The sequence below is a fragment of the Zeugodacus cucurbitae genome, chromosome X (assembly GCF_028554725.1).
Source record: "Zeugodacus cucurbitae isolate PBARC_wt_2022May chromosome X, idZeuCucr1.2, whole genome shotgun sequence".
Classification (NCBI taxonomy): Eukaryota; Metazoa; Arthropoda; class Insecta; order Diptera; family Tephritidae; genus Zeugodacus; species Zeugodacus cucurbitae.
The window spans coordinates 33,898,427-33,912,083 of record NC_071672.1 but is presented as its reverse complement, the minus strand read 5'-3'; the positions used below and the strand labels follow the sequence as shown (position 1 = coordinate 33,912,083).

Sequence of the window (13,657 nt, the reverse complement as noted above, 5' to 3'; positions counted from 1 at the left end):
CCGTCCGTCCGTCTGTGCAAGCTGTAACTTGAGTAAAAATTAAGATATCTTGATGAAACTTGGCACACTTATTTCTTGGCACCATAGGAAGGTTGCTTGCGAAAATGAGCAAAATCGGACCACTGCCACGCCCACAAAATAGCGAAAACCGAAAACACATAAAGTGCCATAAATAAAGCTATGGAAATAAAATTTGGTATGAAGGATCGCACTATGAAGGAGCATATTTGGATGTAATTTTTTTGGGGAGGTGGGCGTGGCCCCGCCCCCAAATAGGTTTATTGTACATATCTACCCGAACTTAGCCCTTCCTTACTTGTTTATTATTATTATTATGATTATCGCTAGGGTTCATTTTGCATTCTACACACACACAATCGCCAATTCTTGTTGATGTTGATATCGTCACATCAGCATCACTCGCGTACGGAGACTTTATATCTAAATGAGGAGTGAGAATATGACATTTGTCTTGTTCATTGTGATAAATAGCAACGCCTGAATTTCTTGTTTCATTTCGTTGAAATCTTACAACGAAGTCAAAATTTGGTACCGATACAGGAGGCTCGTTGTCGTTCATAAATGTTTCTGATAACATCAAGATGTTTCACTGTTTAAACACTCTATCTGAGAAATCATCAACTTGAGCACAAAGATTTTGACTATTGAATGATATTATTGATAAACATTTTCTTGTGCTAAGAAACTCGAATAGCTCATAATCGTAGTAATTTCTGAACGGAACAGACGTGCGCGGAAAAGTAAAATGGACAATAAAAAATTTCTTAGTGAATTTATTGAAATTTATAAATCTTTGCCATCATTGTGACAAGTAAAAAGCAAAGATTATTGTAATAGAATTAAAAAGAATAATGATTATGCGACTTTAACCCTCTCATGCCCGAATTAAAACGGGCGGAGCTAACATTTTTTTAGGGTAGATATATATTAGTCTTAACTCAAATATGAAATGATAAAAATTTCAAAGTCCTGTGTATCCTGGTTCATTAGTTACAGGATGTTGCTTTTAGGCACATATTAAATTATTATAAATAAACTAAACACTTTTCTCATGATGTTTTTTTTAATAACTCTCTTATCTTTACTCATTTATATAGTTTACTTTGTTTTAACATAAAACAATTATTTTTATGTTTTTGAACACTTTTTGTATAACCACTTTTGTATAACTTTTTTCGCGAAACGATTTTTGCCAATTTCTCTCTGCGGAGAACTCTAACTGAATGAACATGTGCACAGCGCATATCAGAAAAAGTAACTGTAAGATTGCACAACACATAAATCTACATAATTGAAAAACCGCTGGTCAAAAATATTTAAATAACGAGAATTAGAAGGCGGTAAGTACAATGTTGCCTATAGGCAACATAGGGCATGAAAGGGTTAATCGAAAAATTAAAAGGAGTGGATCCTGATGCCACAAAGGATACAGTTATAAAAAAAAATAAGTAGTTTGCGGGCGTAATACCGGCGTGAATAAAAAAAAGAGAGATAGTTTGAAGTCTGGTGCTGGTGCTGAGGATGAATATGTTCCTACTCTTTGGTGCTATGATTTTCTATGCTTTTTGAAAGATCATGAAGAACCTTTGGCAGGCGTTACCACAATACAGGATGAAAATACAAACACATTTGAGATAAGAAAAAAGTCAAAATTTTATTGTTTCTTTTTTTTTTGTGAACACAAACATTCATTTTGTTTCTATTCCGTAAATGATTCACTTTCTTATATTTAATATATTGTTCTGCCACGGAACTGCTCCCACTGTATTAAAATAATTACAATATTTTTCTCGAGTAGATTTTGCTGATTTGGATGCATTCTTTGCACATGAAGCTTGAAGAGCTGTAAGTCCATGGTCATTATGCCAATCGGCGTATTCTATCGCTCCAGGATATGTTTCTTTAATATCGAATCCACCTTCAAAATACGTCTCCTCATTTTGCCTCCGTAAAAAGTTATGCAAGTAGCAACAGGTTAACACAATGTTCGTGACTTTTTCTGGTGATGAATTAATAGTTTGTAGGAGAATTCTTAATCTTGATGCTAAAATGCCAAAACAGTTTTCAACAATTCTTCTCGCCCGAGAAAGCCTGTAGTTAAAAATTATTTCTTCTTCCTTGAGTGTGTTGTGGCTAAATGGCTTCATGATATTTTCTAACAGGGGAAAAGCATCGTCAGCTACGAATACAAATGGTAGTTTTTCTTCGCAGTTTGGAAGCGGCTGAGGGTCAGGAATTTTCGATGTTTTATTTTTTAGAGATGAAAAAAATTTTGTTTCGTTAAAAAGGCCATCATCAGACGCTCCTCCATTTGTGCCAACATCCACCATCAAAAATTCGTAATTAGCATTAACCACTGCCATTAAAATGATGGAAATTTTTTTTATAATTATAATCAAAAGATCCAGATCCAGGTGGCTTTGTTATATTGACGTGTTTTCCATCAATTGCACCTATACAATTTGGGAAGTTCCAGCGTGCTTCAAAATTTTTCGCTTCTACCTTCCAATCTTTTTCTGTTTGTGGAAGCTGAAAAGTAATGAAAAACTTATAAATCTTTCTTTTTAGGAATTCTCTGTTCGACCAAGCAAAAGAAAAGTTTCTGAAGAAGATAAACTTATTAAAATTGCATGTGAGAGACTTGCCAACAGCCGCGAACCCAAAGAAGGTGACTCCTTGGCTCAATCGTGGGCTTCGCAATATAGTGAAATGGAGGCCTCCCAGAAAACGATTGCGCGAAAAATCATATCAGATGTTTTATTTCAAGGTAGCTTGGGAGCATTTGAATTTGGACATTTGTGCCTTTGCATCGTTTGAAAAGGACGAATAATTTATTTTTATTTTTACTTCAAAAAACCAATAATTTTCAGACACACATATAAATAATTACCTTAATAAAATCTTTCAATTGACTTATTATGGCATCACAAGTCTCTGTAACTATTTTCCCAATCGTTTGGGGCGCAATTGCTGTCAAAAATTTTAAGTCTTCAAAGCTATTGCCACTAGCTAGAAAGCGCAAAGTTAAAGCAAGGTCGTGATGAGGGGGAATCGCTTCTCTCATTATTGTATCCCGTTTCGTTATGAGTGGCAAAATTTTTTGTAAAAGTTGGTCAAATGTTGCCTTGCTCATACGAACATAATTTTTAAAATCATTTTGTAACGTGAATTCCAGTTCTTTAATAAGCTCACTTTGTCCAAGAACTGCTCGTTTTTTAAACCGTTCTTTGCACCAAATTGTTTTTTTGCGATCTCCTCTCTTTTTTCTACGCTTAATTGCCACAGCGAGCAATATTGCTGCAGCACAATTGTTGTCCGTATTCATCGCTGTCTGAAAGAGAACTAATGTTCGGCCAAAAGTTCGTATGTTGTATGGCCAAAGCTGCGAACAAGATTGCGGAATGTTCGCGGAAATGTTTGTGTCGTGTATTTGGCGCTTAAGTGTATGCATTCGCCTACTTTGTCGTTCATACTTGTTTATGACGCAGATTTCGCAGTCTTGTTCTTCTTTTTTACAAGCGTCACGTATGTTTGGCCAGTAGTATCTGAGTGAGATTTCGTGTGCGTTATATTTGTAGTTTATGTGAGCACGTGTGTGTGTGTCTTGTATGATCTGTTCTTGTTGTTCGGTTTCGGTAATATCGTCCACCAACTTTTGCGCTAGTACAATCGATACAGTTTGAAATGAGTCGATAATGTCATTTTCGACGTAAAACAACATTTGCTCGCCTATTTGCAGAACATTAGTTATCTTTGGTCTAATTACATTTTTTAGTCTATCTAGTAATTCTGTTTTCGTATTAAAAAGAGCGTGTGTCGGCTGTTATAAAATATGTATGTTTTGTGAGAATATTTGGACGGGGTTCTGATCTGACCGTTTTACAATTTTCTAAAGGAGTTTACTGGTTTTTTTACTCGTTTGAGTCTTTGTGTTGGTGAGCTTTGTGCTGAATGTTGGGAGTCATCAGAATTTAAAGTGTTCTTTATTTGCTGACGAGAAAGTGCATCAGCGACCACTTTCTGATGTCCGGGTTTGTAAACGATTTTTGCACCATATTCTTCAATGAAATGTTTTCATCCTTTTATACTCTCGCAGCAAAAGTTGCCGAAAATAAAGTTATAACAGTAAAATTTGGAATAAAGGATCGCACTAGGAAGGGGCATATTTGGATGTAATTTTTTTGGGGAAGTGGGCGTAGCCACGCCCCCAAATTGGTTATTTGTATATATCTCGCAAACCAATGAAGCTATATAAACCAGCTCTGCAGTCGATTCTCTTACGTACCCCACCACACACCATGAAAATAGTTGAAATCGGATAGTAACCGCGCCCACCTCAAATACAAAGGTTAGGTTGAAAATTACTAAAAGTGAGTTAACTCACTAACGAAAAACGTCAGAAACACTATATTTTACAGAAGAAATATCAGAAGAAAGCTGCACTCAGATTTTTTACAAAATGGAAAATGGGGGTGTCTTCGCCCACTTATGGGTCAAAAACCATATCTCAGGAAATACTAGACAGATTTCAATGAAATTCTTTATATAATATTTTAGTTAATTTAATGTAATTCAGAGGAAATTGTTTTCTTCTAATAGTGTTCTGTACCAAAAATTATGAAAATCGGGTCATAGGTCCTAGCCCCCATATACATACTTATATGTTTTTCAAAAATATCATCTCCTAGCTCCCATATACCTAATTACAGGCTTTTCAAAAATTTGTTGGGCTTTATTCCGCATATATGTATTGGTTAATATGTGAGATATCTTAGCAAAATTAAGTGAGCGTATAGTCTTGGATATAGTGCACCTTGCTGGTGAAAATGAATTAAATCGGTTCAGGAATTACCTCAGCCCTCATATGCTATATATGACAATTTTTGTTATTCTATTCAACTTTCTGTCGAAATTATGGGTAAATTTGTGTGTTATCTTAATAAAATTTCTTCAATAAATTGCGAGAGTATAAAATGTTCGGTTGCACCCGAACTAGCCCTTCCCTACTTGTTAATTTTGTATTAGGGTTTTTTTCTGATATGGAAAATATTAGAGATTGATAGTCGGTGTATATTGTTAAATCTGTAGTTTCTGTAGTGACCACACAATTGCGAGTAACTCTTTCTCATTTGTGGAGTAATTCTGTTCTGTTTCACTGAGCGTTCGTGAAATAAATGATATGAGTTTTTGGTTTTGAGATAATTCTGCTCCTATAGCGTAACACTGATGCTAGCACTGTGGTTAATTCGAAAGGTTTGTTAAAATTTGGTTGGAAGAGTTCAACCTGGGCTTGCAGTACTTCTTTTATAATGTTCAGTGCTTCTAGTGCAGGTTCGGCTGAAGCAGTGGTCGGTACTCCATACCACAATTGTGCCGACTCAAGTCACACGTACGCTTACGCTCTATCATTCAGTCGTTGTCGAACCAGCAACTAGTAAACATCGCGCATGGCTATGGCACTTTGCATAAGTGCCCTGCGCGAAATGCCTACTTTTATGAAAATTACTAAATTTTCTATAGTAACTTGCGAGACCTAGGAAGAATCTGAGTTCTTTCAGTGAAATTATGTTCTAACAATGTAATCATTTTTTTGATTTGGTTATTGAGTAACCATGAAGAGTTTTCACTTTTACAGGTTTAATTTGAATAGACGTACCTAAGTTACATTTTGTACTTATATAACTGTTTGTTGCTCCAGTGTCAATCATGATGTGAATAAGTTTGCCTGTATCCCTGCAGTGGCGTTGCAGACACGGCAAATCGTTCATGCACCTAAAAAGCGCTGCCTGTTTCGTAATCATCGTTATCGTATTCTGGTGTAAGCGATTGAAGTTCTTCGTCGCGTGTCTGGTTTACACGTTGAAATTTCTGTTGTACGTTGGAATTATGAGATGAAGGATTTCGTTCTCTTGTAAGTCCTTGTAATTGACGGTTATAGCTGTTTTGTTGTGGTTTGGAATGATTCCTATTGGGATTTGCCGATCTCGTGTATTGTTGTGATGAATCTACGTCGATTGGTTGGTGCTGTTGCCTGGGTGCAGTCTGATTGAATTGCACCTGTACGTTAGGTCTGTACCTTTGTGGTTCCTCGTAATGTCTTCTGCTTGAGTTTTGGTACTGTGATGTATTGTATTGTCTCTGCTGATTGTATTGCGGAACGTCGAATTGTGAGTTTACATTATCGTGGTATATCGTACTTGCGATAGCGTAAGCGGTTTCTAAGTCCTTCGGATTGTGACTATAGAGGGTGCCGCTGGTATATTTGCTGTTCAGACCGAGAATGAATGTGCTCACAGCTTCCCGGTTCGCATATTCTATCATTGCTGATTAATTTCCTGATCAATGATTATCCTTTTTAATATTAGTGAGTGCAAGATTAAGTGACTTGCTGACTTCGGAATGGAACTCTGCCAGAGTCCCTTTTCCTTGCTTTATTCTTTTCATTCCTTCGAGCAACACATACAGAGGTCTCTGGTCCGCATAAGTATAATCGAGACGGTTTATTATGGAATAAAAGTAGAATTTGATGTTGTGGTTTATTAAAATATCGGCCGCCTCTCCTTGAATTTTGGAATGTACAATCGGAAGTGCTATCTAGTACATGGGTGTAGTAGCGTAATTCTTGATGTTCTCCATGTGCGTCCAGGCGCGTTTTCTCCATGACCTATAATGGTTCATATCGCCTGTGAAGACTTGAAAGGTTTTGAAGATTTCTAAGTTAATTTGAGATTCATCTGTGATATTTGGTGTGCAGTCCTGGTATTGGTTTGTGACTGTGACATTAGGTGTTGCGTAGGTTTCGAACGAATTCATTTTTTGTTGAGTTTCAGTGAGCGTTGTGGTCAGAGTAGCGATTTGTGCTCTTATGCTTGCGATTTCTTGTGTTGTCATCTTGACGTCGGTGTTAAATAAGGGACGACGCAAATTGAACGGCTTTTGTCTCTTTTTATGAGGTTCCAGCGTGTTGTGATGTCCGTTGGTATAACGTTGCTGGACTGTTTTATCTATATATCAAGACTTATCAGTTATCCTTTTCCAGATTTTGCAGGAATATTAATTTTATCTTTGTTCAATTTTAAGCACATTTTTCAAAGATCTAGTGCTACTCAAAGTCCTACTTCCCGTGGAATTTTTTCTTTCCTTTTCCTCAATTTTATTTCTACGCCGAAATGCGTGCCTTTATTGATATTCTTTTGAACTAAATTTAATATAAGATCTTACAGCTATTTATACTAGTGAAATGCGGCTGCTGTTATCTCCTTTCAACTTCTTTGTTGTAATTCGATATCTGTTATCTTATTATCACTTGTTTGTTATTGTTGAGATGCGGAGGTGGTTATCGCAGTGCATTATTCCATTGCCATTGTTTGTTGGTTACATGTTGAGAATGCATTTCTAGATAATGCATGTTTGGTTGTTATTGTAATAATAGTTCATTTCTATTGTTCGACTGATAGTGCATGTCAAAACAAGTTCTATCGGTTTACATAGTTCGTCTTTGTTTAGGATGTATATTAACAGATAAGATGTATGTGAGTGTGTGTGTGTGACCCGGAGCGAGGCTATGTCGTTAACTCACGTACACTCAGTGCGGCCTCCGCGGGTAATGGGCTGCCGATTACTGTTTTACATAATGGAATATACAAGCCTATACACCTGTTCTGTAGAAGACTACAGAAGCATTTCAAAAGCACTTTCGAGAAGGAATATATCTTGGCCAGTTAGAGTTATTAGGAGGATGGAGTCATATCGAGCCTTTACCGCCATTTTACAGTAAGCGACAAAAACCAAACTTTACAGGAGAAGGTTTTTTTTAAATACTTTTAACCATTAATGTGGTAGTAATTTAAAATTTCTCATACATTAATGCTTTTCAGACATTTACATATATAATTGGAAAAAAAATTTTAAATTACTACCACATTAATGGTTAAAAGTATTTAAAAAAGACCTTCTCCTGTTTTTGTCGCTTACGCTAAAATGGCGGTAAAGGCTCGATATGTAGAAGTTCACGTAAGTGAGGAAAGTTTCTGACTGTCATTCACTTGGGAGTGGCCAGGAACGGTTCTTTTACATGTGGCTCAAGCAACTCACGACTTCCGGTCTTAGACCAAGTATCCCCTGTGTAGCCAACAGACATCCGTTTGGAGGCGAGCTAAAGTGAGAAGGCGAAGCCCGCTTATGCGGTTGTGCGTAGGGTTTGGGACCCACCACATAAAAACACCACGCAATGAAAAGGAAGCAACAGCCTCGGATGAGAGACGCCAATTTTGATGACGACCACTGCAAACGTTTAAAGGGCTACGAATTAAGAGCATGCACCTGGAATGTCCGGACCCTTAATTAGGAAGCTGTCTCTGCCCAGCTGGTTGATGTCCTCGTAAGAGAAAAGGCTTACGTCACCGCAATCCAGGAAATGCGATGGACGGGGCAAGGACGGAAGAAGGTGGGTCCTTGTGACATCTACTACAGCGGCCTTTGGCACAACAGTCGGAAAATTCAGCCCCATGACGAAACATCACCAAACGGTCTGAGGCTGATCGACTTCGCCGGGGCCCGAAATATGGTCGTCTGTAGCACTAGATTCCAGCATAAGAAAATCCATCAAGCTACTTGGCTGTCCCCGGATCGAAACACTTGCAACCAGATCGATCATGTTGTGATAAATGGACAACTAGTCTCCAGTGTTTTTGATGTGCGTACGCTTCGTGGTCCCAACATCCACTCGGACCACTATCTTGTTGCAGCTAAGATACGCACCCACCTCTGTGTAGAAAAGCGCACACGTCAACAAACACAAGGAAGGTTCGACATCGAGAAGCTACAATCACAACCGACAGCCGAACGATTGGCCATTGGCTTTCGGAAAAGTCAAAAAAACAGCTGGTAGGATGAGGATTGTCGTCTCGCAGTGGAGAGAAAACAGACTGCCTACCTCGCAATGTTGCGATCGACCGCAACACGAGCGGGATGGGAAAGATACCAAGAGCTGAAGAGGGAAGCGAGACGCATTTGCAGACCAAAAGGAAAGAAGCCGAAATGCGTGAGTATGAAGAGCTAGACAAGCTGGCCGACAGGGGTAATGCTCGAAAATTTTACGAAAAGATCCGGCGACTAACTGAAGGTTTCAAGACCGGAGCACACTCCTGTAGGACCCCCAGAGGTGATCTAGTTAGTGATGACCAGAGTATACTGAGTTTGTGGAGGGAACACTTCTCCAACCTGCTGAATGGCAGTGAAAGTACAACACCAGGAGATGGCGAACTCGATTCCTCAATCGACGACGATGGAGCAGCATTGTCCGACTGTGAAGAAATTCGAATAGCAATTACCCGCTTGAAGAACAATAAGGCGGCGGGGGCCGATGGATTACCGGCCGAGCTGTTCAGATACGGCGGCGAAAAGCTGATAAGGTGTATGCATCAGCTTCTTTGGTCGAAGAAAGCATGCCTGACGATTGGAATCTCAGTGTACTCTGCTCAATACACAAAAAGGGAGACCCCACAATTTGCGCCAATTACCGTGGGATAAGCCTCCTCAACATCGCGTATAAGGTTCTGTCGAGCGTACTGTGTGAAAGACTAAAGCCCACCGTCAATAAACTGATTGGACCTTATTAGTGTGGATTTAGACCTGGAAAATCAACAACAGACCAGATATTCCCCATGCGCCAAATTTTGGAGAAGACCCGTAAAAATAGGATCGACACACACCATCTCTTTGTCGACTTTAAAACTGCTTTCGACAGCACGAAAGGAGCTGCCTTTATGCCGCGATGTCTGAATCACTCTTGCCAACAGGTGCTATTATGGACTAAGTAGGCAATTGAAAAGTAAAGTCCTCTCTCGACGAACAAAAACCAACAAGCGTGGACGATGTCAACATCCGATGAGACGGCACTAGGAGTTTTCGAGAGAAAGGTTTGTGGAAGATTTATGGTCCCTTAAACATTGGCAACAGCGAATACCGCAGACGATGGAACGATGAGCTGTATGTGTTATTCGACGACATAGACATAGTCCAGCGAATAAAAAGACAGCGGCTGCGCTGGCTAGGTCATGTTGTTCGAATGGATGAGAGTGCTCCAGCTCTGAAAGTATTCGATGCAGTGCCCGCTGGTGGAAGCCGAGGAAGAGGGAGACCTCCACTCCGATGGAAGGACCAGGTGGAGAGGGACCTGGCTTCGCTTGGTATAGCCAATTGGCGCCAAACTGCCAGAAGGACGGATACGTGTCGCGCTGTTGTGGACTCGGCTATAACCGCGTAAGCGGTGTCTACGCAAGTCAAGGAGAAGAAGAAGTTAAAGTTATTATAAAAAATGTGCACAATTCTTACGATTCTTGGATCATCAATTGACCAAGCTGATACCGCAAAGCAAACATTGCCAGTCATTTGGCCACACAAAAAAACTATTGTGGAAAATAACCGAGATGCAGAGCAACAGCAGCCTAAATGCTGTAACTGTGGCGAAGCGTATTCAGCCAACTATAGATGGTGTCTTGTTGCCAAAGAATTACAAACACTTGGCCACAAAAAAGTTGACGGTATAGCTCGAAAGGAAGAAGATCCTGTAGATTTCGGACTGAAAAGTAATAAATCATATGAACAAGAAGTTCATAAAATTATATCTGAAGCATCACAAAAAAAAAAAGTTTTGCTCATGTTTTAATAAATACTAATAATGATAATACTTTTTATCACACATCTTACAGAAACTCAATAAACAAGACGAATTCTACACATCATTACAAAATCGTTTATTCAAATTTGAAAAATATCTTTTTAACACCAAAGATTTCTAAATCAATAAACATTCTTCTATGGAACTCAAATGGGTCAATCAAAAATAAGGATGAAATCGAAATTATATTGAATTGGGAAAATGTTGACGTATGTATGTCCGAACATTTTATACTCTCGCAATTTATTTATTTAATTATATAATAGACAATTTGACCCACATATTCGTCATATTAGGTATATGGACGGAGACATATTATTAAAAGGATTTCTTCCAAATGTCTGAGAGACTTACCTATATTTTCGGTAAAAAAAATTAGAAGCACCGAGGTTCTCATGTTCGATATGTGGGGACTTGAAAACCTATGGTCCGATTTCGGCGATTTTTAGAAAGGGGCTATAAATGCAGTATTTATGCAAAGTTCTGTTCCGATATATTCACTAGTGCTTACTTTATATAATATATTGTAAAATAAACGATTCAGATGGAATTCATAGTTCTGGTATATAGGAAGTAAGCGTGGTTGTGAAGCGATTTGGCCTATTTTCACAACATATTATTGGGATGTAAGAAAAATATTACAAACCAAAATTCATTGAAATTGGTCGAGTATTTTCGGAGACATGATTTTTGACTCATTAGTGGGCGGAGCTACACCCACATAAAATTTTGTATACCAATTTGGGTAGTGCCCTTCTGTACCTTTTTTATAGTGACATTTAAGGATCCTGGTGTTTTCCCTTACTGAATTAAAGGATTTTTAGTAGTGTTCAACATAACCTTGTATGGGAGGTGGGCGTGGTTATAATCCGATTTCCTCCATTTTTGGACTGTATAAGGAAATTCCTGAAAAAACGACTCCTGAAAGTTTCGTTGATATAGCTTTAGTAGTTTACGAGATATGTACAAAAAATTTAAGAGGGGGCGAGGCCAAGCCCACTTCCACCAAATTATATTTTAATAGCTTTATTTATGGCTTAGTTATGGTACTTTATGTGTTTTAGTATTTTTCAACCTAACTTTTGTATAAGAGGTGGGCGTGGTTAAGATCCGATTTATTTCATTTTTGGACTGCATTAGGAAGTGGCTAAAAAAAACGACTGCAGAAAGTTTGGTTTATATAGCTCTATTGGTTTGCGAGATATGTACAAAAAACTTAGTAGGGGGCGGGACCACGCCCACTTCCCCAAAAAAATTACATCCAAATATGCCCCTTCATAGTGCGATCCTTCATACCAAATTTTATTTCCATAGCTTTAGTTATGGCTTAGTTATGGCACTTTATGTGTTTTCGGTTTTCGCCATTTTGTGAGCGTGGCAGTGGTCTGATTTTGCTCATTTTTGAAAGCAACCTTCCTATGGTGACAAGAAATAAGTGTGCCAAGTTTCATCAAGATAACTTAATTTTTACTCAAGTTACAGCATGCACAGACGGACGGACGGACAGACAGACATTCGGATTTGAACTCCACTCTTCACCCTGATCACTTTGGTATATATAACCCTATATCTAACTCGTTTAGTTTTGGGTGTTACAAACAACCGTTATGTGAACAAAACTATAATACTCTCTAATCAACTTTTGTTGCGAGAGTATAAAAACTACGACACTTATCATACAATTAATCCAAGCCATTGCGCCTGCGGCGGAAGTGTAATATTAATTAAAAATACGATTAAACACTTTGTTGAAAAAAAACATGCAACTGATAAGTTTCAAACTACAACAGTGACTATTTACGCAGCTAAAAGTCCCCTCTCATTTATCTCTTAAAGAGTAGCAAAACTTAATATATAAAGACAGGTGTAGATTCATAATGGGTGGAGATTTCAACGCAAAGAATACGTATTGGGGGTTCAAGGCTTACGACTACAAAGGGGAGAGAACATTGTAAAGCACTGCAGTCAACCGGAAGCTCTGCATTCTCGACTGGTTTACCATCATATTGGCCATCGGATAGTGAAAAGATTCCATACGTGATAAATTTTTTCATTGTCGGCAAAATATCCCGAAACTATCTGTCGATAAAGCAGGGTTTTTAAACTATGATCATTCTCCAATATATTTAACCTATAGTGAAACTGTATTCTTTAAAGACTTTAAATACAGCGATAAACGTACAAATTGGGAATACTTCAGAAAGATTATGGAATGCTATGAAAGTAAAGTAAATGACACCATATTAAATACAGACCAACTGGAATCCGAAATTTTACACTTTACAATAAGCATGCAACATGCAACTTAAAAGAATACACCGAAAGTAAGGCAATTTGCATCCGTTAGGGTATTCAGCCTCATGGCATGTACAGAAAAACACCTTGCTTTGATCTGTACTGTGAGAGTTCACGCTTGACTCTGAATTTCTTTATTCAAATTTCATTCGTCAATACATTTCTTAGTTCTTATCTCTTAACTAGGTAAATACATATGTGTATTTTATTGTATGCTTCAGATACCAACGCATTGATATTCTACAACTCTTTAGATAAGTCTCGACCAACGAGACAAGAAGCGAAGCAAGTAGGGAAACAAAAAGTAAACAAAGCAGCTACACCGAAAAAAGTTTTTATAATTAAAAAATATGTTTATTTTAGTTTATTCAATTATTTTATTAATGTCAATTTCATAATCATAATTTTAGATTCTCATTAAATCGCATATATGTTTGTCCGTTAGGTGGTTTCTATATTTATTTTGGATTATTTTAAGATTGGAAAAGGCAGCTTCACAGTTTTAGGTTGAACCAAACATAGAATAAAGCTTGTAGATCTCGTTTATTGTGTTCTTATATAAAGTTGAATCCAGATCCTTTCAAAACTCCATACCGCTCCCCAATGGCACAGTTACGCTCCTTTGCAGACTCCTTAGTTCAGTGTGAAGAGGTTCTTTTT

The 13,657-nt window shown here is 38.0% G+C and overlaps 1 protein-coding gene and 1 pseudogene across 1 annotated transcript; both read right to left on the bottom strand.

Moving 5' to 3' along the window:
* Positions 1-1,655: 1,655 nt before the first annotated feature.
* LOC128923121 (uncharacterized) lies at positions 1,656-2,769 on the bottom strand (annotated as a pseudogene).
* Positions 2,415-6,342, bottom strand: LOC128923039 (uncharacterized). The gene is made up of 2 exons (XM_054235418.1): positions 5,678-6,342; positions 2,415-2,550 (listed from the first exon to the last, which is right to left on the bottom strand). The coding sequence occupies exon 1, from the start codon at positions 6,340-6,342 to the stop codon at positions 5,794-5,796; it is 549 nt and encodes a 182-aa protein (XP_054091393.1). The 3' UTR covers positions 2,415-2,550; positions 5,678-5,793.
* Positions 6,343-13,657: the final 7,315 nt, after the last annotated feature.

What these genes read in the sequence shown, in the direction of transcription:
- LOC128923039 (XM_054235418.1), bottom strand. Translation starts at nt 6,342, where the DNA reads ATGATAGAATATGCGAACCGGGAAGCTGTGAGCACATTCATTCTCGGT.